This window comes from Euphorbia lathyris, chromosome 2, assembly GCF_963576675.1.
Source record: "Euphorbia lathyris chromosome 2, ddEupLath1.1, whole genome shotgun sequence".
Classification (NCBI taxonomy): Eukaryota; Viridiplantae; Streptophyta; class Magnoliopsida; order Malpighiales; family Euphorbiaceae; genus Euphorbia; species Euphorbia lathyris.
Window position 1 is genome coordinate 81,978,455 of NC_088911.1, and position 24,243 is coordinate 82,002,697.

At 38.1% G+C, this 24,243-nt stretch overlaps 1 protein-coding gene across 1 annotated transcript; it reads left to right on the forward strand.

The window, feature by feature from the left end:
- The first annotated feature begins 20,792 nt into the window (after positions 1-20,792).
- LOC136220775 (uncharacterized) lies at positions 20,793-22,271 on the forward strand. The gene is made up of 3 exons (XM_066008557.1): positions 20,793-21,093; positions 21,186-21,365; positions 21,465-22,271. Exons 1-3 carry the CDS (start codon positions 20,830-20,832, stop codon positions 22,143-22,145), a joined length of 1,125 nt encoding a protein of 374 aa, XP_065864629.1. The 5' UTR covers positions 20,793-20,829; the 3' UTR covers positions 22,146-22,271.
- Positions 22,272-24,243: the final 1,972 nt, after the last annotated feature.

Here is a 24,243-nt window from a genome sequence, read left to right on the forward strand (position 1 = left end):
CATTCCGCTGAGGATTCCATCTCTGCTGACTAGTACTTCAGTACTCAGTGTTCAGAGGAATATTTCTTTTATTCGGAACCTTAAGTTGGTTTTGAATAGATGTGACATCCTTTCTCAGTTTCTTAGAATCTGATTGGACTTCAGTGACAAACTTTTGCATAATTTCTACATTACTATGCAAAGTTGAGGTGTCCTGGAGAATATATCGAAGGTCACTCAGTTTGACCTCCTCAACCTCGTCACATCGCCTGCTGAGTGCTCTAACCTTTTTATTACACTTTTTGACAAGTGTGTAGAGGTCACTCAGGGCATTAACCATTTCATTTCTGAGCAAGGGTAGTGATATTACCTCAGTTGAGTGTTCCTCATCGTCAGATGCAATGGAGGGGTCAGCATGCTCAGAAACACATGGCTCAGCAAGTTCGTCAACAATGAAACAAATCTTTGCTGACTCACTGGCATCAGCTTCTGATGATGAAGACTCATCACTGTCGCTGCAAGTTGCCACCATTGCCTTCTTGCTGTTCTTTCTTTCTTTCCTCAGCGTGGGACAGCTTGACTTGATATGGCCAGTTTGATGACATTCAAAGCATGTAATGGGCTTTGAGCTGTCCTTCTTGTACTTGTTGTCGCTGGACTCAGCTTTGTACTTATCAAACTTCTTATAAGGCTTCTTAGAATATTTGTCATTCTTTCTGAACAGCCTTTTCATCTTTCTAGTGAACATAGCCATTTCTTCATCGTTTGTTGAGCTCCCATCAGTGGAGTCAGCTTTCATGACAAGAGACTTTTGCTTCTTGTCTTCAGACTTTTCCTTCACCTCGAAGTTCTTCATTGATATCTCGTGGGTCAGCAACGAGCCAATGAGTTCATCATACTTGTAGGTGGTTAAGTCTTGAGCTTCCTCAACAGCAGTTTTCTTTGCTTGCCAGCTTTTAGGAAGACTCCTAAGAATCTTCTTGACTTGCTCTTCCTCAGTGAAGATCTTTCCAAGTCTCTTGAGCTCGTTGATTATGTTTGTGAACCTTGCATTCATGTCAGAGATTCCTTCATCATCATTCATTTCAAACAGCTCGTACAACCTCATGTGCTGGTTGACCTTGGATTCCTTCACCTTGTTGGTTCCTTCATAGGTGACCTCCAGCTTCTTCCAAATCTCCTGCGCTGACTCACAACCTGAAATCTTGTTGTATTCTGCAGCATCTAAAGCACGGTGAAGCATGTTTATAGCCGAAGCATGATTTTGTAGCTTCTTGAGATCATCCTCTGTCCATCTAGTCTCAGCTTTGACAACCGTTTGGCCATCAATACTTTCAACAGGAACAAATGCGTCTTGGACTATAGATAGCCATGCACTCATATTTGTTGCCTGAATGAAATTTTTCATTCTATTCTTCCAAAAGGTATAGTTAGACCCGAAGAATAGAGGAGGCCGAGTTATGGACAAACCCTCAGGTAAAATCTGAGTTGTCAGATTTCCTGGGAGAAACCGAGTGTTGTTCTCAGCCATAGTGGGGATCAGCTCAAGGTAGTTAAACCTTGCACAGTGAGCTTTTAAGCTCTGATACCACTTGTTGGTCCCTTATAACGTGACAAGTTAGTTCCAAGGGGGTGGGATAGGAACTATTTAAAATTTTATCCGTTAAGGCTGACTTCTTTTCTTATGAAAAGGTTTACACAACGTCACTAAGTAGATTCAAGACACAAGCTTAGTCAACTTGTGACTAAGTCTGCTTCTTTACTTGAGTCAGGAAGTAGCACTTAGAGTCTGTTCCTGAACTCAGCTTCTTAGTAGACTTAACTCAGCGTGAGTTCTTTACTTAGTCAGTTTTATAGCAAGCAATATATATTAAAGGAGTTTAAGGGTTAGAAAGATATTACCCAGCAGACTTATCCTGGTTCAGCCTCTCCGCCTACGTCCAGTCCCCGGAACTCGTTCCGAGCTTTTTGAATTCTCTACTGAGCTCTTTAAAGGTAGAGCACAAAACCTTTTACAAATAGAAGCCGAGTATAACAAGAGTACCTTCCTCTATACCTCTACTCACTCCTATATCTACCGCTGAGTACTATAACCGAGTACTCAGCCTCTCCTTTCTATTCTTCTAGAAATGATAAAGTGTTTGCCCTAAACAACAATTTCTAAGACACTTTAGATGATTGAAAATCACTCTAGACTTTTACACAATAATATAGAAATTGGTGTAAGGTATTTGCTTTGCTTTTCTCACAGAAACTTCAAGTATGAATTTGGTCAGCGTTTCGACTAATTGAAGATCTGCATCGATTGAAGCAAATGGATGGCCTTTATATTGTGACACTTGAGGCACCTGGTCATTTCGAATTTCAAAATAACCGTTGGAGGGAAACGGCTTCCTGTCGTTGTCACTCTGGGCGTGCTCAGAGTCGTTGGCTAATAGGATTCTTGCATCTTCTGTCTTCGTCAGTCCTCAGCAGAATGTTTCGACATTTAAGGAAAAGTCCATGAGACAGCTTCTTGCGCCTTCTGAACTTTTCCCAAAGTAGAAATACTTTGTCTAGAAGTTGATCGTTGTCTGCCGTTGTCCAGACTGCATTGTCGTCCAACTCAGCAGCTTTCACTTGAAGCTTTTGCTTCGAAGGCTTCTCGATCCTTCTTTCGCTGAGTCGTCGTTTTACTTGATACGGCTTCGTTTTGAACTCTTGGGCCGAATGGTCTTAATGTGTTGACTTGGGCTTGACTTCCACTTTAAGGGCATTTGGGCTTTTTAATCTTAATATCTTGTAAACAATTAAACTCAACATTGAACAAACACATTAGTATAAATAAATCAAAGCATTTAAATTTAATGTGTTAGAATATTTTTTATCAATTACTTAAATAATTTTGTCAAATCAAAATCATGTGGAAAGGTGTTTCAACAAAGATGGCCAATAGCCCCCGCCGACAACCTAGTGCAGCTACCAACAAGGTAATGCAGGTCTGTAAATCAAAAGTGACCCCGCTCTCCCAAGTGCAAGGGAATCAGGTCATAGAAATTCAGAACGATGAGGAAGATACTATGGAACTTACAAAGGAAAGGAAGCGCAAGAGAATGGCCCAAGAAAGCTCGCACCTCCACATGACTAGTGATCTGCACCCGAAACCTCTGCATCTCCTTCAGCCAATTAAACCACGGAGCAACCAATATATGCCAGGACCCAAGGGGTGCCCCGTCGGCCATAATGATCAGCTTAAGTTGGAACTACCGTGGCCTTGGCAATATGCGGACAATGTTAGCTCTTAAAGATCAAATTAGGAGATATAGGCCAGATTTTATTTTTCTTATTGAAACTCTTGTTCACTCGGTTCGAGTTAATGAAATAAAATGCAATATTGGTTACGATGGCTGTTTTACTGTTGATTGTGTGGGTAGAAGTGGTGGTTTGGCTCTTTTATGGAAAATTCCCTTGCAGGTTGATATTCTCAGCTACTCTAGTAATCATATTGATGTTGTATTCTCGCGGTCGGACCTTCCCCAATGGAGATGTACGGGTTACTATGGGGCCCCCGATAGAATGAATCACCACTTAACTTGGAATCTCCTGAGAACTTTAAAAGGAGCTTCCCATCTTCTGTGGTGTGTCATCGGTGATTTTAATGATCTCCTTAGCCCGTGGGAGAAGAATAGGCACCTTCCCCACCCGGAGTGGCTACTTCGAAGGTTCAGAGAGGCTGTTCTTGATTACGAGCTCACGGATATCCCATTACAAGGGCATATTACCTAGGAACGAGGCAGAGGCACTGACCACTTTGTGGAAGAATGTCTGGATAGGTGTATGGTATCGGCGACTTGGAAAGAATTGTTCCCTGAAGCGAACCTAACTTGTTCAGCGTAAGATCAGCAAGTGCAAGAAGGAAATTGAGGAGGCTATTTGTGTGGCGAGTCTGGGCGGTGCCGATAGGGTCGGAACATATTGGGCCAAACTTGAATGTATGATTAACCAAGAGGAAACATACTAGCAGCAGCGCTCCAAAGTCCAGTGGCTCCGTGGCGGCGACAAAAACACACATTTTTTCCACGTGGTTGTCTCATCGAAGAAGAGATGAATAGAATAGCCAAACTCCAAACTGCATTTGGGGAATGGATTGAGGAGTCTATTGCTATGAATGACCATGTCAATCAGTATTTTTCTAAAATATTTGAAGACACTGACCATGCAGCGGAGCTGCGGATCGACTATATCGATTCTATGATCTCAGACTAGGATCAGTTGTGCCCTATCAGACCATTCTGCAGTGAAGAATTCTGCAGGGCGGTGTTTGAAATGAAGCCAAACACGGCCCCTGGAAGTGACGGCCTGAATCCCCTTTTCTTTTAGAAATTCTGGCATGTGATCAGTTACGAAGTGACAATGATGTGTATGTAGTGGCTCAATCAGGGCTCCTTCCCGGCAGACATCAGTGAGACTCAGATCATACTTCTCCCCAAGGTTAGCCAACCTTCTTTGATTAAAGACTTCCGGCCAATCTCTCTCTGCAGTGTCTTATATAAAATTGTGGCCAAGGTACTTGATAACTTGTAGAAAAATTCTTGATCGAAGCACTTCCCTGTGAGGCGCCGTTGGGATCGACCGGGGACACTCCGATGCCAAAGTCAGTAATATTTCTGAGAATAAACTGTAAGTACGAAAGTAGAGAGTCAGTAAGTGTACCTTTGATCCTAGGAAGCTGGGGTATTTATATAGGTTTCTGTAACCTTCAGCATTAATGGGGAAGCAGGTGAAGAGTTGTGTTATTACTCATCTTTAATTGCTATCAATTCTCCATTAATCCCAGCATTTAGCATTGAAACCCTCAGAGTTGAGGTATTCGAACAGTCAAGTCTTTATTCCCCTTTAATGGCTATTAATTGTCATTTAATTGTATTTATTCCCATTCATTGATGGTAATAAAGGCGCCTTTTCATATTCTTTGATCCGTCGAGGCGTATGTACGCTCTCCTTGAGAGCTATGGCGGGTCTCCACTACTCGCTCTCATTGGGCGTATCTCGTTATGGCGTATCTCGCCATGGTCCACGTGATGTGGCATAATGCTAGAAACTCCTTCCTTTTCTTCGTTATTTATATATTCACCTCTGCATTAATCCTGCAATGATTGTCATTAATTCCATATTAATCATGCATAAATATCTCTTTTAGAAGGAATAATGGTTTGCCATTATTTCTATTTATTTTCCCTTATTCCTTATTCAAGAATAATTTGGGTTGTTATCAGTACTAGCATCCAGACTAAAGCAATGCTTACCCCGTTTAATTGGCCCCGAACAATCAGCCTTTATCCAAGGTAGGTCAATCCTTGACAATGTTCTGATCGCGTTTGAAACGATTCACCAAATGCAGAACACGGGGTCGTTGTGGAAGTGTGGCTCTCAAGATAGACATTCATAATGCCTACGATCGTATTCGATGGCCCTACCTTAGAGTCGTGTTGGCTAAGATGGGCTTTCGTGACATTTGGATCCGTTGGATTATGTAGTGTGTTGTATCCCCCAGATACTCGATCCAAGTTAATGGCAATTCTATTGGTCCCATTATCCCAACTAGAGGCTTACGACAGGGATGCCCCCTTTCCCCCTATCTCTTTATCATGTGTGCCGAAGGCCTTTCCCAATTACTGAAACAGCACGAGACTTAAGGAACTCTACACGGGATAAAAGTCTACAATGGTGCACCCACCATCTCACACCTCCTCTTTGCCGATAATAGCATTCTTTTCTTTAAGGCAAATGGCACTGAGTGTAGTAAAATTCTCCAAGTGCTGCAGTAGTATGAGTATGACTCGGGACAAGGCGTGAATCTACAAAAATCTGGGCTTATGGTTAGCTCAAATGTCAGCTAGGAAGAACAGGTGAATATCCGTACCCTCTTGGGGGGTCACAAACCCCCTAAACATAGGGAGATACCTGGGGCTGCCATCTTTGATAGGGAGGAGCAAGAAATGGGTACTCAGTTACATCAGGGATAGAGTTTGGCAACGGGTGCATAGTTGGCATATGAAGCTCATGTCCAAAGCTGGTAAAGAGATTCTAATCAAATCTGTGATTCAGGCCATCCCAGCTTTCTGCATGAGTGCCTTTTTACTCCCCTTAGGCTTATGTGATGAAATACAGAAAATTATGAACGCCTTCTGGTGGGGCTCCAACTCATATGGTCAGCAACGTATCCACTAGGCTTTTTGGAACAAACTTAGTAAAAGGAAATCAGAGGGAGGAATGGGATTCAGACACCTCCAATCTTTCAACATAGCTCTACTTGGCAAACATGTTTGGAACCTACTACATAATCTGAATGCCTTAGTTTGCAAACTTCTCAAAGCAAAATAGTACCCGTATGGGGATCTTTTACGGCTCAGTTGGGACATAATCCCAGCCAGACCTGGCGTGGCATCTAGACATCAGCTTCATGCTTATCAAGGGGCTATAGATGGTGTATTGGGGATGGGTGCTTAATCCGTGTTTGGACGGACCCATGGTTGGATCGGTAATTTTTTTTCATTGAGTCGCTTGGCACTCTAGTGGAGCCTAACATGCTGGTTCGGGACCTATGGGTGGATGGTGGGACTAACTGGGATATCAACAGGATCAGCAACCTGTTCTCAGAAGATGATAAATTGGTGATCCTAGCATTGCCTGGGGGGCAACCGCTTACTCCGGACCGTCTTCACTGGCATTTTAATAGCAGGGGTCGGTACAACGTCCACTCTGGCTACCGTATTTTTGCGGCCCAACTGCTTATGCCTACTGATGAACAGACGACAGAAACTGACTGGGAAGCATTGTGGGGCCTTCGGATGCCCCCTCGGGTTAAACTCTTTTGCTGGCGATTGATGTCTGACTTTCTCCCACTACGTGCAAGTTTGTTTCTGAGAGGCTTGAATGTGGTAGATACTTGCGGATTCTGTGCAGAAGTAGGGGAACATCCACTACACTTATTCCAGGACTGCACATTTGTAGAAGAGTGTTGGCACCGTAGCAGTTTGGAGACTATGTTAGCCCCAGCGGAATCAATCCAGCAATGGCTGCGGAATATCATGAATAGTCTTGACAGTGCAACCATGGAGCGCATGTGCATGGTTATTTGGGGCATCTAGAGGTCTCGGAATGACAAAGTTTGGTGTGGTTTGACTCCGAATCTGGCTGCTACTGTTAAGCTCTCACTGGACTTCCTAGAACAGTACCACGCGGCCGACAGCTTGTCACTCCAATCTACTGAAGCTCAGCAAGCCATTCTAGTAGCTCACGCCTGGTCACGCCCTCTTGCTGGATTTGTGAAAGTAAACTACGATGCTGCAATATTCAGAGAATCGCAGCAGATTGGTTGCGGCATGGTAATACGCAACTCCGCGGGCAACACAATATGGGCGTTTTCAACATGGTTTGAAGGGGTGTGGAATGCAACTATCGCCGAGGCAATGGGGTTGAAAGAGGTTATGTCCTGGCTGCATAAAGAAGGGTTTTCGAAGGTGAATAGTCGAATCAGATTCGCTCAGTGTGGTTAATGTTATCCACAGGCCCCCAACATTTTCTCTAAACTTGGTGCTATTATCCACCATTGTCAACTTCTTATTAATCAAATTGTTGATATTAGTATCACTTATAGTCTGAGACAAGCAAACCGGGTCGCCCATGGCATCGTTAGGGAAGCCCGGTACCAAGTTAGTCCCTCTTTTTGGAGTTATTGCTCTTCTTTTGTTAGGCAAATAGCTCAATCCGATGTTACTTGATTCAATTCATTAATAAAATTCTTTTATTCTTCAAAAAAAAAAAACTAACAATGTTATAATTATTGTTTTTTGTCTTCAAAAATTATAATAAAAATTGTACTCATTTTCTTAGTCATAAAATAATAATTTTTTTCATAATTCTTAAAATTGTTATATATTTGATTATAGATAAAAACTGAGATTTATAAAAAAAAGGATAAGATACTAAAACGGACTTACGATTTTTGGGAAGTATCAATTTAGACTTCACGTACAAAATAGAAACAATATATGCTAAACATTAAAAAAAAATACTAATTCAATTTAGATTTCACGTACAAAATAGCACAAATATATGCTAACGTTTAAAAAATGTACCGATTTAGATCTCGATAACGGAATATAACACGTCATTCATATTACATCGTTAAGTTTTGTCAATTATACGTGAAGAGAGAAATCGGAATTTAACGAAATAATATTAATGATGTGTCATGCTTGAATTATTAAGGGCTAAATTGGTACTTTTTTAAAACGTTAAGTCTATATTTGTATTATTTTGTACATGAAACCTAAATTGTTACTTTCCCAAAAACCATATACCTATTTTAATACATTACCCTAAAAATAATAAAGATTAAATAATTTAGTATCCATAAGGTAATTTGGGCTTCAGGATTATGATTCCCCAAACCCAAAATTGAATGACCTACAATCTATATAATCTATAAACAGCCACATTTAATAATATATTTTCCAAACTATATTTTGAAAAATAACAAAGATTAAATGATTTAGTGTCCATAAATAACATAATTTGGGGGTTCAAGATTATGATTCACCAAACCCAAAACTAAATGAGCTATATAACTCTTGAAACCGTCACACACATTTTACATGTTTTCCAAACTATATTTTAGAAAATCAAATCTACTAATAATCAATCAATATTTTTATGTTTACAATTTATAAATAATTTAATATAAAATTTACAATACTTAAATATAATCAATCTTTCTAGCTCTAGTTCCTAACGTAGCAAGTCTTTCTAGCTCTTCTGTAACAGACCTACATTTAGCAATATGAACCGATTCTAATAATAATCTACATAACACATCAAGTACAAACATATAAAATAATTTCAAATCTTCCATAATTGCTAGGTAGAGAAAAGTTCCAAGAAAACCTCATCCAAAGCCAATGAAAAAAATCAGCATTATGATGTACAATAATATTGAAAAAACAAAAAATGTTATTCAGCTTATGAAAAAAATGACCAAAGGCTTGTACTTGAATTTCATACAATGGATAGAGGCGAGCTAGATTTCATACAATGACTCCTCTCCACTATTGTACTTGATTTTCAGAAAGGTACTTCTTTTGTTTCTCTTCATTTCTCTTCTCTTTTGGGTGTCTTCCAATGCTTCTCAGCTCAAGAGCAGATCAAGAAGAAGACTGTTAGGGATCACCGGGGAAAAAAAATCAAACTAAGCTTATCAAATCCAATCTTTCCACTAAAAACCAAACTAAGCTTCTTCTTAAACCCCCTTCAAAATCTATCAATTTAACTAAAACTTCTCTTCATAAACCCCCTCCCTTATCCAACCTTAATTCCACTTCTCTACTCAAGAAGAAGTTCAATCCCACTTCCAAATCTTACAATTCTACCAAAATCTCATCCTCCTCCACCATAAAAACGTCAGATCTGATCAAATTTGAATCACCCAAGAACAAAACAACCACTAAACAAAGCCCTCTAATCCTTAAACAAAAGAAACCATCTGCTCCCATTTGGGTAGACCAAGATAATGATGATGATTTAGTATCTGAATTCAGAGATCTCCCATCCAAATTTCAACAATCAATTTTACTTGATTTTGAGAGAATTTAAATCACCTCCAAAAAATAGCTCACAAAAGCTAACAAAAAAAATGATATTGCGATTGATGCACTAAATTGCCAAGAAATACTTAATGCACAATATTGACAGACTATATCATACAAACTGAGCCTACAAACTCAGCATACTCAATCGTTTTAAATTGCCTCGAGTCAAGATTTAAGCTCTCACAAAGCTACCAACTAAAAAGTATGTGAGCCACATTATAGCATTACACGTTACAAACCAATTTGCAAAAATTCAACTTGAGAAAGGAGAACAAAATGAAAAATAATAATTCACCAGTAAACATATTTATACATATAAGATTCTCCTAAAGTCATTTTGAGTTTTTCGGGCTTATGTGGTTGTCCCACCACTAGGAGTACATTCATTTGGAATCAGAACGTGATGAAGCTGCCATAACTCAATTGAAGAACAATTCATCAATGAATCAAAAGGCTCACTTAGGGGAAACAAAGGATTAGGGGATTATGATGATTTACTAAAGGGATGAGCAAGGCCGCACTTGAAATCTGAAAAATCAAAAGCGATCTCATTCATAATATGGATTCAAAAGCAAGAGTTAAAAAGAAGAAGCATAAATTATCAGTTAATTATAAGAAGCTCAACCATAAAATCTCATTGAAGCTCAAAAGGAACAATATGAACTTGAACTACATAATTCCTTTTGAGAACCAAAATTAAATTGAGGAGATAAAGCGAAATGATCAATCAATCAAACAAACAATCGAAAGAGAATAAGAAAGAGAATAACCTTGGAAGTAATTAGATGGCAACCACGGCGGTGTGGAGTAAGAGTAACAGTCTTCTGAGCCCAATTAGGTGAGACTGCTGCAGACATGGAGTTGGAACTGGTCGAAGGCTTAGCAGTGTAGAGAGATTTTAGTGGTGAATCATATTTGGGTGAGGGAAGAAGAGGCAGTTGAGGGAGAGAATTAGTTAATCCAGGCGTGTCAAAGAGGGTTAAGATCGTGAGGTTGAGACGAAATCAGATAAAAATTCAAATTAAAATTGAGATGAAATGCCAAAGCCACCAGGATGAACAATCTATGTATGCGTTTTTTATACAAATTGAATAACTACATTTAACATTCAATTGTAAAAGTTGCAGAGATTGAAGGAGTGATGATGAGAAGTTGATGGTATGAGCAATTCAGAGGAATGGGCAGTTGAAAGGGCAAAGATTGAGGGTGAGAGAGGCGAACTAGGAGTGAGAGTAAAATTAGAAGAGAGAACTTAAAAATTCCTCAAATTGAGACATCAGTTTTTTTGTCTACAAACGTGACACATATAGATTACATCATTTGCTCCCAACTTATCCAAAAAGTTCAATTGATTCTCTGAACTTTCAAAATGTCCCTATAATCTTCCTAGTTTACATAGAATGCAGTTAGCTTTCTAAACTTGCGTAAAATTTAATCAATTAATCACTCTGTTGCAAAAAAAAGTAAGATGCATCTAGATACATTTTAATTTACTTTTTTTGCAACTAAGTGATTATTTGATTACATTTTACGCAAATTCATAGACTAGCTAAATATTTTATGTAAATTGAGAGCCTATCGGAACACTTTGAAAATTTAAAGAGTCAAACAAGCTTTTTTTACAAGTTTAAAGGGTAAACCATGTATTAGGCTTTTTTAGGAAAAAAGGTTTAAGTAAATAAAAAAGAAAATTAGATCAAAAATCATATATTAATTTATATTTATGAAAATCATTTTTACGTAGGGTTAATATACATATTTGCCCTTGTATTATCACGAAAAAACAGATATGTCCTTATATCAAATAAACCCACAAAACTATCCCTGAGTTTTCCACAAACCTACAATTATACCATAATCTAACAGACTTACTTATTTGGCATAAACGGCGTCATCCTATAAACATAACCTTCTTCTTCTTTCTCTCAAAATTTAAAAGCTTAGGAACATTCATCCATGGCAGCCATCTCATTCATTCTCCCTTCTTCCCTTACTCATTCTCCTACATTTCTCTCTTACTTTCATCTCTCATTCACTCTCTCCTGGACTCTCTTAACTATCTCCCATGGTTTCTCGATCGTTTTCAAAAGTCTCTCCTCTTTAACGGTGTTATAGAAGAGTGAAATTCTGACTCACTTGTTGGCTGTCAGCCACAGGTGTGGCACATCATGGACCCTAATGAAGCTCCTTGAAAAAGATGAGGTGATTAAATGATTTTTTTGCATTTATACTGAAGGTGATTTGTGATTGCCATTTTCTTTGCATTTGCAGTGAAAGTGATTAAATGGATTAAATGGATCTTTTTGCATTTGCAGCGAAGGCGATTAAATTAATTTTTTGCATTTGCAGTGAATGTGATTTTTTACATTTGCAGTGAAGGTGATTAATGGATTTTTTGCATTTGCGGTGAAGACTGGAAACCAACGAGAACGCAATGAAGGTGATTTGTTCTTGCCATTTTCTCTTGCAATTTTTGCCCATACTTTTTCTTAAAATGGTGTGTACAACTCTGTGCGTGTATTTGAAGTGGTCTGATTTGAGCTCAAATGTATTGATAAAGCCTTGAATTTGATAAACTGACTCTTCCATGCATTATACTTCAAGAGGAATCTTTTGGTGAACAGGAAAGCAAAGATGAATCGTATGTCAATTTTTCTGTATAAGTGTGTCGTTTAACAAACTTAATGAAGTTAAGAGAGAAATGTAGTAGATGAAGTGAGGGAAGAAGGGAGAGTGAAGGACATGGATGAAAGCTTTCTAAGATTTTGAATTTTGAGAGAAAGAAGAAGACGACAATGATGTGTAGTGTGTTAATTGGTGGTATGTCAGTAATCTGATGACTAGACTAATGGTGTTAGATCAAATAAGTAAATCTGTTAGATTATGGTATAATTACAAGTTTGTGGAAAAATTCAGAGATAGTTTTATGAGTTCATTTGATATAAGGGCATATCTGTTTTTTCGTGATAATACAGAGATAAATATGTGTATTATTATATGATTTTAAATTTTAAAATATCAGAATATCATAATTTTAATTTTGTTTTTATCAATTTTTCAGTTAGTCACTTATAGAAAGAATATCGGTCTAAAAAAACTACTAGATTTGATATTTTAATTAATTTATTTAAAAGAATGAGAAAGTTTTAAAGAATTTATCAATTATTGTGAATTTACCCTAGATCAAAAGCAGTTAAATATTGAAAATTGATTTTAATAGTATGATTAAAAAGGCCGGGAAGCCCAATGAAACTTTGGTTATCTAACCAACTCAAGAAGGCCCAAAGCTGAGAATTCATCTCTCTCTCACATATCTAATCCATATCTCAATCAACTCTGAAAAATCTTTATCCTTTACTCATTTCGAACCAATGAAAACCAAATTGGAACATGCCTCATCAAGCCCCGACAACTTCGGTTTTATTTGGAACAGAAACAAGAAAAACAACAGCGGAAAGCAATTTCCGGTAACTGAATTTATCAAAGAACAGTACCGGAAAGTGGAGGAAACAGTGTTAGGTCCTGGAGCTGGCGCCGGGATTGGCTGCGGCATTGGGTTAGGCATGGGTTTAGTCGGTGGAGTGGGTTATGGAGGCTACTCATGGAACAATCTTAATCTAGTATTTGGGCTCGGCATGGGCTGCGGCATTGGCTTCGGATTCGGGTACGGGCATGGCCTTGGATATGCTCGGACTTTGGAATCTTTAAAACGACTCTAATTCATTGGTAAGTGTTGGACATCAGCTTCAATTTCTTTTCTTTATTATTATTATTATTAAATTAAAGCAAGAAAGAGGAAAACGATGCCTTCAATTTTCGTATTATATATATACTTATGCTTTTATATAATAAGGTTTTTCTGCTCTTTTTAAGTTTCTATTAATGCCCTTTCAAAAAAAAAATCTGTTTGTCGTTTTTACCAAAACTGAATCAATAATGGAAATTAAAAATGTCATTTAATATTAATCAAAACGAAATGAAAATAAAAAAAATAACCTAACTCAAATTTTATTTCAATTGAGGAATTGTTTCAATTTGTGGTTCCAACATACAATAGAGACCTAATTAGTTATTTTAAAGGGATGAAATGCAAAATATACTTTTAACGTTTATAGTTGGAAACAATTTTACTTCTAACGTCTAAAGTGATACAATTTTACCTCTAACATTGGCAAGTTAAACCAATTTCAGACATTATTTTAAAACACAGATATTTTGTTCCTTATTCTGCAATAATTTCATATCAGTTAGTTCTTAAAAAAAATTACATTTTTTTTATGATTTAATAATAGAATTGGATATTAATATTTATAAGTTTGGTAAAATATTTGATTTTTTTTTTCCAATTCATACACAATAAATTTTTTTATATTTTTTTCAGTGTTTGAGATATGTTACAAATGAGTGATAAAATGATGCATATACAGTTAAACCTCGATAAATGAATATTCGATAAAGTAATAACCTCGATTATATAATAAATTCTTCCAGTCCCGACTTGGGCTAATGGACTAAAGTAATAACCTCGCTAAATGCATTAAGTAATAAAAAATATTTAAATCCTTAAGGGCCTAATGAAAATATAAAGTAATAATTATTAAATTACACACAATATATATATATATATAGGGGAGGGATCAAGTGAGAACCCTCCCTTAGATGAGGACACTTTGATAGGTGAGAACTAGATGAAACGACGTAGTTTTGGTGCTTTTAATTAAAGATTAAATAAGAAAATAAAGGTGGAGGGATTCAATCCTAGGACTAGGGCATAGAAAGAGAGACACACGCACACCATCTGCCGCTGGGCCACTTATTTAGTTTGTTCATTGTATAATTCCTTTATTTATATTATTAAGTGGCTCTGATACTTAAAAAAATCCAATACTATATTTTTTAAATAAAAATACACTTGCTTTAGTTTGTTCATTATACAATTCTTTTATTTATATATTATTAAGTGCTTTTGATGCTAAAAAAAATCTAATACTATAATTTTTAAATAAAAATACGTTTGCTTTAGTTTGTTCGTTATACAATTCTTATTTATATATTATTAAGTGCATCTGATGCTAAAAAAATCCAATACTATATTTTTTAAATAAAAATATATTATATATTTTAATAAAATTTAATATTAATATTTTATTTATATAAGAAAATATATTTTTTTAAACATACGTTAGAACATATATTTTAACTTTTAAAACACGAACTATGAAGTTTAGAACATACGACATATTTTTTAGAACATACGTTATGTTTTTTAGAACATGCGTTATGTTTTTTCGAACATGAGTTATAAATTATATTATAGAACAAATGCAAAAATGATCCAGATATCTACTAATTTTTTTAGAACATTATACTTAATTTTTAGAACACAAACTATAAACTTTAGAACATACGCTGTGTTATTTAGAATATGAGTTATAAATTATATTATAGAACAAATGCAAAAATGGTCCATATAATATTTTTTAAGTAAAAATATATTATATATTTTAATAAAATTTCATGTTAATATTTTATTTATATAAGAAAATATATTTTTTTAAACATACGTTAGAACATATATTTTAACTTTTAAAACACGAACTATGAAGTTTAGAACATACGACATATTTTTTAGAACATACGTTATATTTTTTAGAACATGCGTCATGTTTTTTCGAACATTAGTTATAAATTATATTATAGAACAAATGCAAAAATGATCCAGATATCTACTGATTTTTTTAGAACATTATACTTAATTTTTAGAACACAAACTATAAACTTTAGAACATACGTTATGTTATTTAGAATATGAGTTATAAATTATATTATAGAACAAATGTAAAAATGGTCCATATATTTACTGATTTTTTTAAAACATTATACTTAATTTTTAGAACACAAATTATAAAGGTTAGAACGTATGTAACAATATTTAGAACATCGTCCTTAACATTTAAAAACATAAATTACAAAAAATATAAAGGAATTAAATAAATAAAAAATTGGAGCATGTTAACATTTTTTGTTCTATTAATAATTCATTATTATGCACATTTTTTTTTTCTATTCATAATTTATTATTATGCACATTTAATCGATATTAATAAGTGCATGTGTCAAATATTAAACAATAGAAGCTACATGGATAATGGTATATTAATCAGCGCGCTCCATAATAAATAAGGGAAACAATTAGCTCAGTGGTAAGTAGTATGGAGTATGTGTGAAGTGGCCAGGGTTCAAATTCCACCAGCAGTATTTTGTTTTTTTTAATTTTTCTACTCAAAACGACGTAGTTTTGAGTGGTTCTCACCTAAGGAAGTGTCCTCACCTAAAAAAGAGTTCTCACAAGAGCTCTCTCCTATATATATATATATATACCCAAGAGTTTACAAAAAAACAAGACCTATAATTGTGTCTATAATTATACCTATAATTATTTGATTGATTTGTAATTACGCTAATGTGATAATTACAAATCAATCAAATAATATATTTCCTAAATAAGATAATTACATATCTAATGAATATTTATCGATAAATGAATAATTTATTCATTTATCGATAAATGAATAATTTATTCATTTATCGATAAATAAATAATCTCGCTTAATGAATATTTTTTCCCGGTCCCAAAGATATGCATTTATAGAGGTTTTACTGTATAAAGTGTAGATAACAAGATTCATGACCGATGTGACAATTTTATGAATTATTTCTCAAATTTGCCCAAATATTTTAAGGGAGCTTGAGATATGTCCTACACAAATCTCTCCAAACGACTGGCTAGACCTTGTAGGTTTAGTTAAAGTATGCGAAGACCTGAGTTTTGTGTTAACATGCCCCTTTTTTCGATATGTTTGGACTTATTAAAGATTCCTTGTGCATTTCCTAATTTCCTACCAACCTTCCACCTTTTGTTATGGATAAACCCTGTAGCAACAAAAATTTCAAACCTCTCTCGTTCTAGATATGTCTTCCTTAGGATGAAAGATGTGAAATTTCTGAGACCTCTCTATACCCCCATTAACTTTCCTTTTCGAAACTCCTAGAACTCGACTGTGATAAAGACATATAACTTTTCGTGACTTGGTTCCTCTTACTGGCGATGAACAAGACATGCATGACTGTATGACTACTATACGCTTTTCTTTTACTCAAGAACAAATGTTGAGTCATATGGCAGAGAACATACCATTTGTGATACTAGATGACGAGGGCGAAGCTCATCTAGAGATGACGACCTTATATGCTCATATTTTTACAGGTTCAGAGTGAGCACTTCCTTTTTTAGTTGTTTTTATTTTTGATTCATGTGTATACATGTTCTAAGATGAGTAATGTGTGGAAAAAAATTGCTAGCTCGCTAATTGGCTGCGAAAAAGTCTACTGAGAAGGAGGTTGAGGCAGCTCATGATTCTTCTGATTCTTTACTTAGTGGTCTAACATCTTCTCCATTTGCTTCGGGCTCGACTAGTCGCACGGGAATGGATATTGAAACCTCTCCCTCTAGTGAGTTTTGGTACTTTTAAAGCATTTGTCACCGCACAAATGATAACTGGTTACCTGATTTTACTTATGTGTCCAAGCCGCCCTGGTGATCCGACGTCGTTGATAATCTATTAAACAATAGCGTAGGTCAGACATGGCCGAAGTTCGGCGAACCTGCTCCGATGCCTAAGTCTGATTTGGACTGGATTGAAGAGTATGAACTAGTTATGAGATAAACGTACCGTATCTTATGTCAATACCTGTTTATTTATAGGTTTTTTAGGTTAAACTTGTCACCTCAAGGAATCCGTGTGAGTTTAGGATTGCGTGTCCCTCAAGGAATCCAAATCTTGGGAGGAATCTTTTATTACGTGGGATTCTAAAAGGTTCCTTCGTTTAAGGAGGTCGGAGCTCTGATCGCAGCTTTTGTGTAAGCTCCTCCGCACGTGTTTCTTAGCCTTAAAAGAGGTGGAGCTGACGTCATTCACGTAATATAATTTTTCATGATATCACTAAATAATTATTAGCTTTTTTTCAAAGTATTTTTCCCCCGCATGTTGTGTTTGCTAGATCAATGTCCTAAATCTGCTCTTTTGAAATTTATTGAGTTGGCCCTTGAACTTTAATTTAACCTTTCACTAACTTTCGATCTATGCAAGTCAAATGGTCATTAACAATCTTTTTATTCTTTATTTTAATCCGCCAACTAAAAGAAGAAAAGATATATTTACACATGTTAAGGGTTAATTACCCCTATGGTCACTAAACTTTGTCCATTTTTATGTATGGCCACTAAACTTCAAAACGTAATATAAAAGCACTGAACTTTACACTAAATTACATCTATGGTCACTATTAACGTTGATCCACTTTTTTTTTTTTACCTTTGACTCCATTTTTAACAAGTCAACTTCTATATTTCTTCTTATTTTACTCCTGCTTTCCTTCTTCTTTCACAATTTAATCTCTTTCTATCTATATTTTTTTTTCTCTCTCTCTCCTCTACTAAAAATATATAAAGAACAATTTCAGATAAAAATATCATTTATATTTGGGTTAATACACACCTATGCCCTTATATTTGTCTGTTTTAGCATATATACTCCTATATCAAATAAACAATCAAATACGTCAGTGTAATTGTTAACGATAGACAAATATACTCTTATTTGAACGGTTAGCTTATTTGGCATTAGTATGTTAGTCTAGTCATCACACCACTAATACAACACCAATTAACAATAGGGGATGATTAAATTAGTAAATCCATAATTTTATTAGGGGTTGATTTTCATCGGTAATTCTGTCGATATGGTCTTTTTAAGCAATAAATTTGGAGAGATCGGCTCGTAAAATTCAGTAGTATAAAATTTCGTCGGTAAAAGATCGGACATGACATTTTTTAATTGTGGTGGTAGGTGAAGTGGAGGTGTTGCGCTATTAGTGCCGTCATCAATCGGTAGTTTATGGCATTTTTGGTGTCATTAAAAAATATAAGGATATATTTTATTTTTTTATTTTTATTTTTTTGATGAAGGACTGGGACGCGATGAAGTGGCTAGACATCCCAACTAGGTTGGCACCCCTAACACACTTCAATCAACCCGAAATATTATTAATAAAAATGAAAAAATACAGAGAGGGAGAGAAAGTTAAAGAAAGCGAACATATGCAACATTACAAAGATCATCAAAAACAAAAGTTGGCAAAAATGTGGAGCCGTTTTGGCCACCATGTCAGAGATGAAGCAGATTTGTCAAAACAAGCCAAACGATCTGCTGCTTGGTTGCCTTCCCTGAAAATATGAGTGATCCTACAATCCAATCCATAGCTGAATAACGAGACAGGCACCTCAACCAATCTTTTCTAATTCTCTAGGGCACCGCTGTAGATTTATTGTTAAGCATCATAACGGCATAAGTTGAGTCAGTTTCAATCCAAAGATTGTTCCAACCCTGATAACTTGCCGGATCCGATTTGATATTCTCTGCCAGAGTTACCTGCAAAACAGAACCGGAGACAGGATCTCCGGGAAAACTCTCCGACGATCAAGTCAGTTTTTGTAAGAAGGTTGGTAATTTGACAATAGTATTGCGGGGAAAATTGTGAGCGTACCTTTTTCCCTCGTTCTTAAGGCCTTTTATAGGTGTTTTTTAGGTAACCGCCGAGGGCGGTTACTCCTTAGTGGGCCACGTTCTGAGGGCGGTTCTCCCTTTTTAGGCCATGTCCCTTTCGTGGCTTTCATGGCAACGAACGTGGTTCTGAGTGGGAGTCTTGATGCTCCGTTTAGGAATTCGGGGCGGTTACTCGCTTCACCCGTTTCCGCTTATTCGGGTCCCATTCGGGGCGGTTACTCGCTGCGCCCGCTTCCTTTATTCGGGTCCCATCCGATCTTAGACCATAGGTCTAAGTATGGGCTGGGCCTGCGAAATGAATATGACCCGGTTTAGCCTCGCGGGTCATCACATGCCTCCCCTTTAGTTTGATACAAGAGCCCTTTAGGGTCTGTTCATAGGGGACGCTTCGTTTTTGCTTGTCTATTCAAAATTCAAAAACTTGTGAATTTTTCCTCTTTCGTTATTTCTTTTCCGGCGTCATCTTTTCCGGCGTTGACCTCTTATTTCCGTCATTTCTCTGTGTTGTCTTTCCCATGTAAGTTTTCCTCTTCATAATTTGTACCTCGTTCGGCTTTTTACTTCTATTTATTTCTTTTCCTCAACATGTCGAACCCCGACCTTGACTTCGCACCGTTCGATGAGAGCTACGTCCGCGAGGTTTCTCATGAAGTTGATGAGATGGTTGATGAAGTTTCAACCAGTTCTCATGGGTCTGATTCCCACCCCGCTAACTTCCTCCACCTGGCGAATACAACCGACGAGGGTCTAGGTTTTGACCCTAAGAAGTTGATTCCGCCACCTGTCCCAACCCCCCGTTTGTTACCAAAGAGGGACAGGTCGGGAAGCCTAGTTTGTCGCGAGACCATTGAGGATTTGCGGGTGCAATATCCTTGGCTCCAAGGTCTCGAGACCATCATTCCCGGGGAGGATAGAGGACCGGGCGATTACCCAAAGGGGTATTTCACCATTTTCGTCGCCCAAATTATCTGCGGCTTCACTTATCCGCTGGCGGATGAGATTGCTTCCATCCTCGGCGGTTACGGAATCGCACCCGGGCAGTTACATCCAAATGGATGGGCCGACTTGACCCTGGATAAATTTCTGGCGGATTGTTTGGAGGTTCCTTTCTCGCTTAAAATTTTCTCCAAGCTTCATCATTTCAAGAGTTCGGCGGGGTATTTCACTTTCATCCGCCAGAGCGGATACTATGGTTTTGACGAGAAACTGAACAAGATCCGCGAGTGGGATCGCTCTTACTTTTTTATCAAGTTTAATGAGGGAAATCCGAACTTCCTTCGCCATTGGGGCCGGCCCAATGTGAAGAGTTTGAACTTCAGTTATCCCAGCGAGGAAGAATCCGCCGTCATCAAGTTCCTGAAGAGTACCCCTCCTTTTGTATGGACATATGATCAGGCCTTCCATATGCTAAGGAGCCGAGTAGCGATTGCCTACCGCGAGGGGGATCGCGTGGTCTATATCCCTTATCGCGTTTTTGTACAAGGTACTTTTTATTTCCAAGTTGATGATTTCTTTTAACCCTTTGCAGGGGTGATCCTTTATCTCAAATCGCTGCAGATCGGGAGGCTAAAGCCCTAGCGAGAAGGAAGAAGTGGATGGCGGGAACCGCCTCCGTTGTAGGGGCGGATTCTTCTGGAGGAACGATTCCTTCCATTGAGGCGGCTTCTCCTGTAAGGGCCTCCGTTTCACAAGGTCCCGCTTCTGCCTCCGAGGATCTTCCTTTGACGAGGAAGCGGAAGATAAGTGCGGATACAGAGTCTTCTCGTCCCAAGAAGAAGAACACCTCCGTGTCCCTTACTGTTGGCGGTACACCCGTATCCGCCTCATCCAAAGGAAAGAGCAGTACCCCAATTCATGAGGTATCCTGATCTATTCCCTCTTTCTATATTGCTACTTTTTTCCTCATGAGCTATCTGCTGTTCTCTTGATATTTTTCTTTACGCCTTTGCAGCCAATTCCCGACATCAGCGGATGGTGGACTAGGACCTTTGGCATGGCCGTGAGTTTTTCTTGCAAGGACATTGTCTCTTCCATATGCAATGTCCTCGGGCGGCTTCCCTCTACTTCCCGTGTGCGCGAACAAGTACCGCTCCCTACCGCTGTGGAGGGGATCGAGAAGCGTTCTGTAGAGGTATATTGTTGCTTGTCATTCTCTTTCAAGGATCTTGCGTCCATTGTAACCGCCTATTTCTATTCACCCTTTTTTATTCGTGAGCCGTCTTATATGCAGATTATCAATTTCGCTGAGGGCATTCTCCGAAGGGATGCCGAGCGAGCCAAGGAGTTGGAAGGTCTTGGTACTGAATTGGCGACTCAGAAGTCGCTTTATGATGATGTCCAAGGGAAGGTGAAGGTCCTAGAAGGCGCCCTTCAGAAGGCTGTGAGCGAGAAGGAGGAGGCTCTTAAATCTCTTCAGGCTAAGTCCGATGAGCTGCGAAAGGCCCTCGATGATCTAGCTGATTCCAAGGAGACACAAAAGAAGAGGGCTGAGGAAATTCTGGCTGAAGACGGTGCCCGCATCTACTGGTATGGGGAGCGGATTCATGCCGCTTATGAGCATGGACATCAGGGTCTCGTACTTAACCGCCCCAAGGTTCCCATCCCTGAAAAGGATTTAACTGAGAAGTGGGACAAGCTGGAAGCCGAGGATGCTGATATGGATGAGGTACTCCTCTTAGATTGGAAGAGTTTTCAGGAATCTCCAATTATCGGCGAGATCCCTACCCAGAATGCGAAAGAAGGGGCACCGCAGGACATCTCTCAGCCTGAGCAAGAGGTACCGCCCTCTGAAGCAGTTATTGATTCGAGGGTTGAGGATTCGCTTGAAGTAGATCTGCCCACTGGAGGAGATGAGGGAGTCGCTGGAGGCGAGGAAAGCAATAGGGGTGAAGGAGAGGAAGCTGTAGCATAGTTTAATTTATATTTGGACTTTTTGTATGTAACAAACTGCACGTATATATTAATTTTCTTTCACTTGCCGCTTTGCCTATACGTGCGATTATTGTCACTTTATTTTCATGTATGATCCTTGCCTTTTGCGGACTTCATACTTGTAATTCTTCATAGTAATTTTTGCTTTCGCTAGGGTGGCCAAACCCTTTTTGCAATTTTTGAGTACTCGTTTATTCGCTTAATTTTATGCCTTACTCTATTATTTTTCTTTCGAAAATAATACAATCATAAGGTTAATCATAAGGTTTTGCGAGTGATGTGTAATCATGCATCCGCCTTTCTTTAATAGGCAACACATTTATGTGTTTTTTGAGTTTAACCCTAAGGGTTTTGCGAGTGATGCGTAATCATGCATCCGCCTTTCTTTAATAGGCAACACATTTATGTGTTTTTTGAGTTTAACCCTAAGGGTTTTGCGAGTGATGCGTAATCATGCATCCGCCTTTCTTTAATAGGCAACACATTTATGTGTTTTTTGAGTTTAACCCTAAGGGTTTTGCGAGTGATGCGTAACCATGCATCCGCCTTTCTTTAATAGGCAACACATTTATGTGTTTTTAAGAACAATCCGCATTCGGGCGTAACATATTGAATAAATGTAATAATTGAATACCTTTATTGATAAAGAGAAAAGGTTTATTACATAGGTACACCAACTGTGTAGGATCAAAGCCTCATTAAAACCTTTTATCAGAAAACCCAATGGGAAAAACTCATAAAAGGAAAAAGAGTACTCGTCATTTCCTCGAACTACTCGGCCTTTTTATATAGGCGTAGATTCTCTAGATTCCAGGTGCGCGGGAGCTTCTTTCCGCTCATTTCTTCTATTTCAAAAGTGGCTGGTCCCAGCTTCTTGGATACTTTGTATGGTCCGATCCAGTTGACGCCCAGCTTGCCTTTGCCATCTCTGGATTGTATTTTATCCGCTTTTTTCAAGACCAAGTCGTTCTCGTTGATTATTACTTTTCGCACTCTTCTGTCATGATATTTCTTGATTCTATTGCGGTATACTGCCATTCGCATGTAAGCTTTTTCTCTTCGTTCCTCCACAGAATCCAAAGCATCTCTAATGTTGATAGGATTTTGTGTGTCGCAATAATAAATTATCCGATCTGTGGGCGACTTGATTTCAACAGGTAGGACTGCTTCGGCTCCATAAACTAGCGAGAAAGGTGTTTCGCCTGTTGCTGCCTTTACAGAGGTTCTGTATGCCCACAACATATGGGGTATCTCATCCGCCCAACCTGTTTTTTTGTCTCCTAGCCGCTTTTTGATGCCTTGAATCATGGCCCTGTTGGTAACCTCCGTCATACCATTCGATTGGGGATGGTTTACGGAAGAAAAATGATTTTTGATCCCCATGCTTTCGCAGTATGCTTTGAACTTGGCACAGTTGAACTTGGTGCCATTGTCGGTTATAAGCTTTTGCGGGATTCCAAATCGCATGATAATGTTCTCTCGTAAGAACTCGATCATTCGCTCAGGTGTTTGTGCGGTTACTGCCTCCGCTTCTACCCATTTGCTGAAGTGGTCAACTGCGACTATCAAGTACTTCCTTTTCTTTGTCGTTTCTGGGAATGGACCCACTATATCGATTCCCCATGTTGCGAATGGCCACGCCGTCATTATAGCGATTTGTTCGGCTCCGGGAACATGCTTTTCATTCGCATGTATTTGACAATTGTGACATTCCGCAACCATCTTCTGGGAATCTTCCACCACCTTGGGCCAGTAGTATCCCATCAGTTTGACCTTTCTTGCCAACGCCGCCGAAGCTTCGTGCGCGCCACAAATTCCTTCATGTAATTCTCGCAGCACGTAGTCTCCTTCGTTACGACTAATGCATTTCAACCATGGACATGTGTACGATTTCCGATACAAAGTTCCATCCCGAATTGAGTATCGAGCTGACTGCCCAATTAGCTTTCTGGCTAAGCTCTTATCAACCGGTAAATCTCCCTGCTCCAGATATTGGCGAATGGGCATCCGCCAATCTTCATCGTCTTCCAGTTCTTCGATGACCATAATCTGATCGACCTCGAATGCTGGTGCCGATT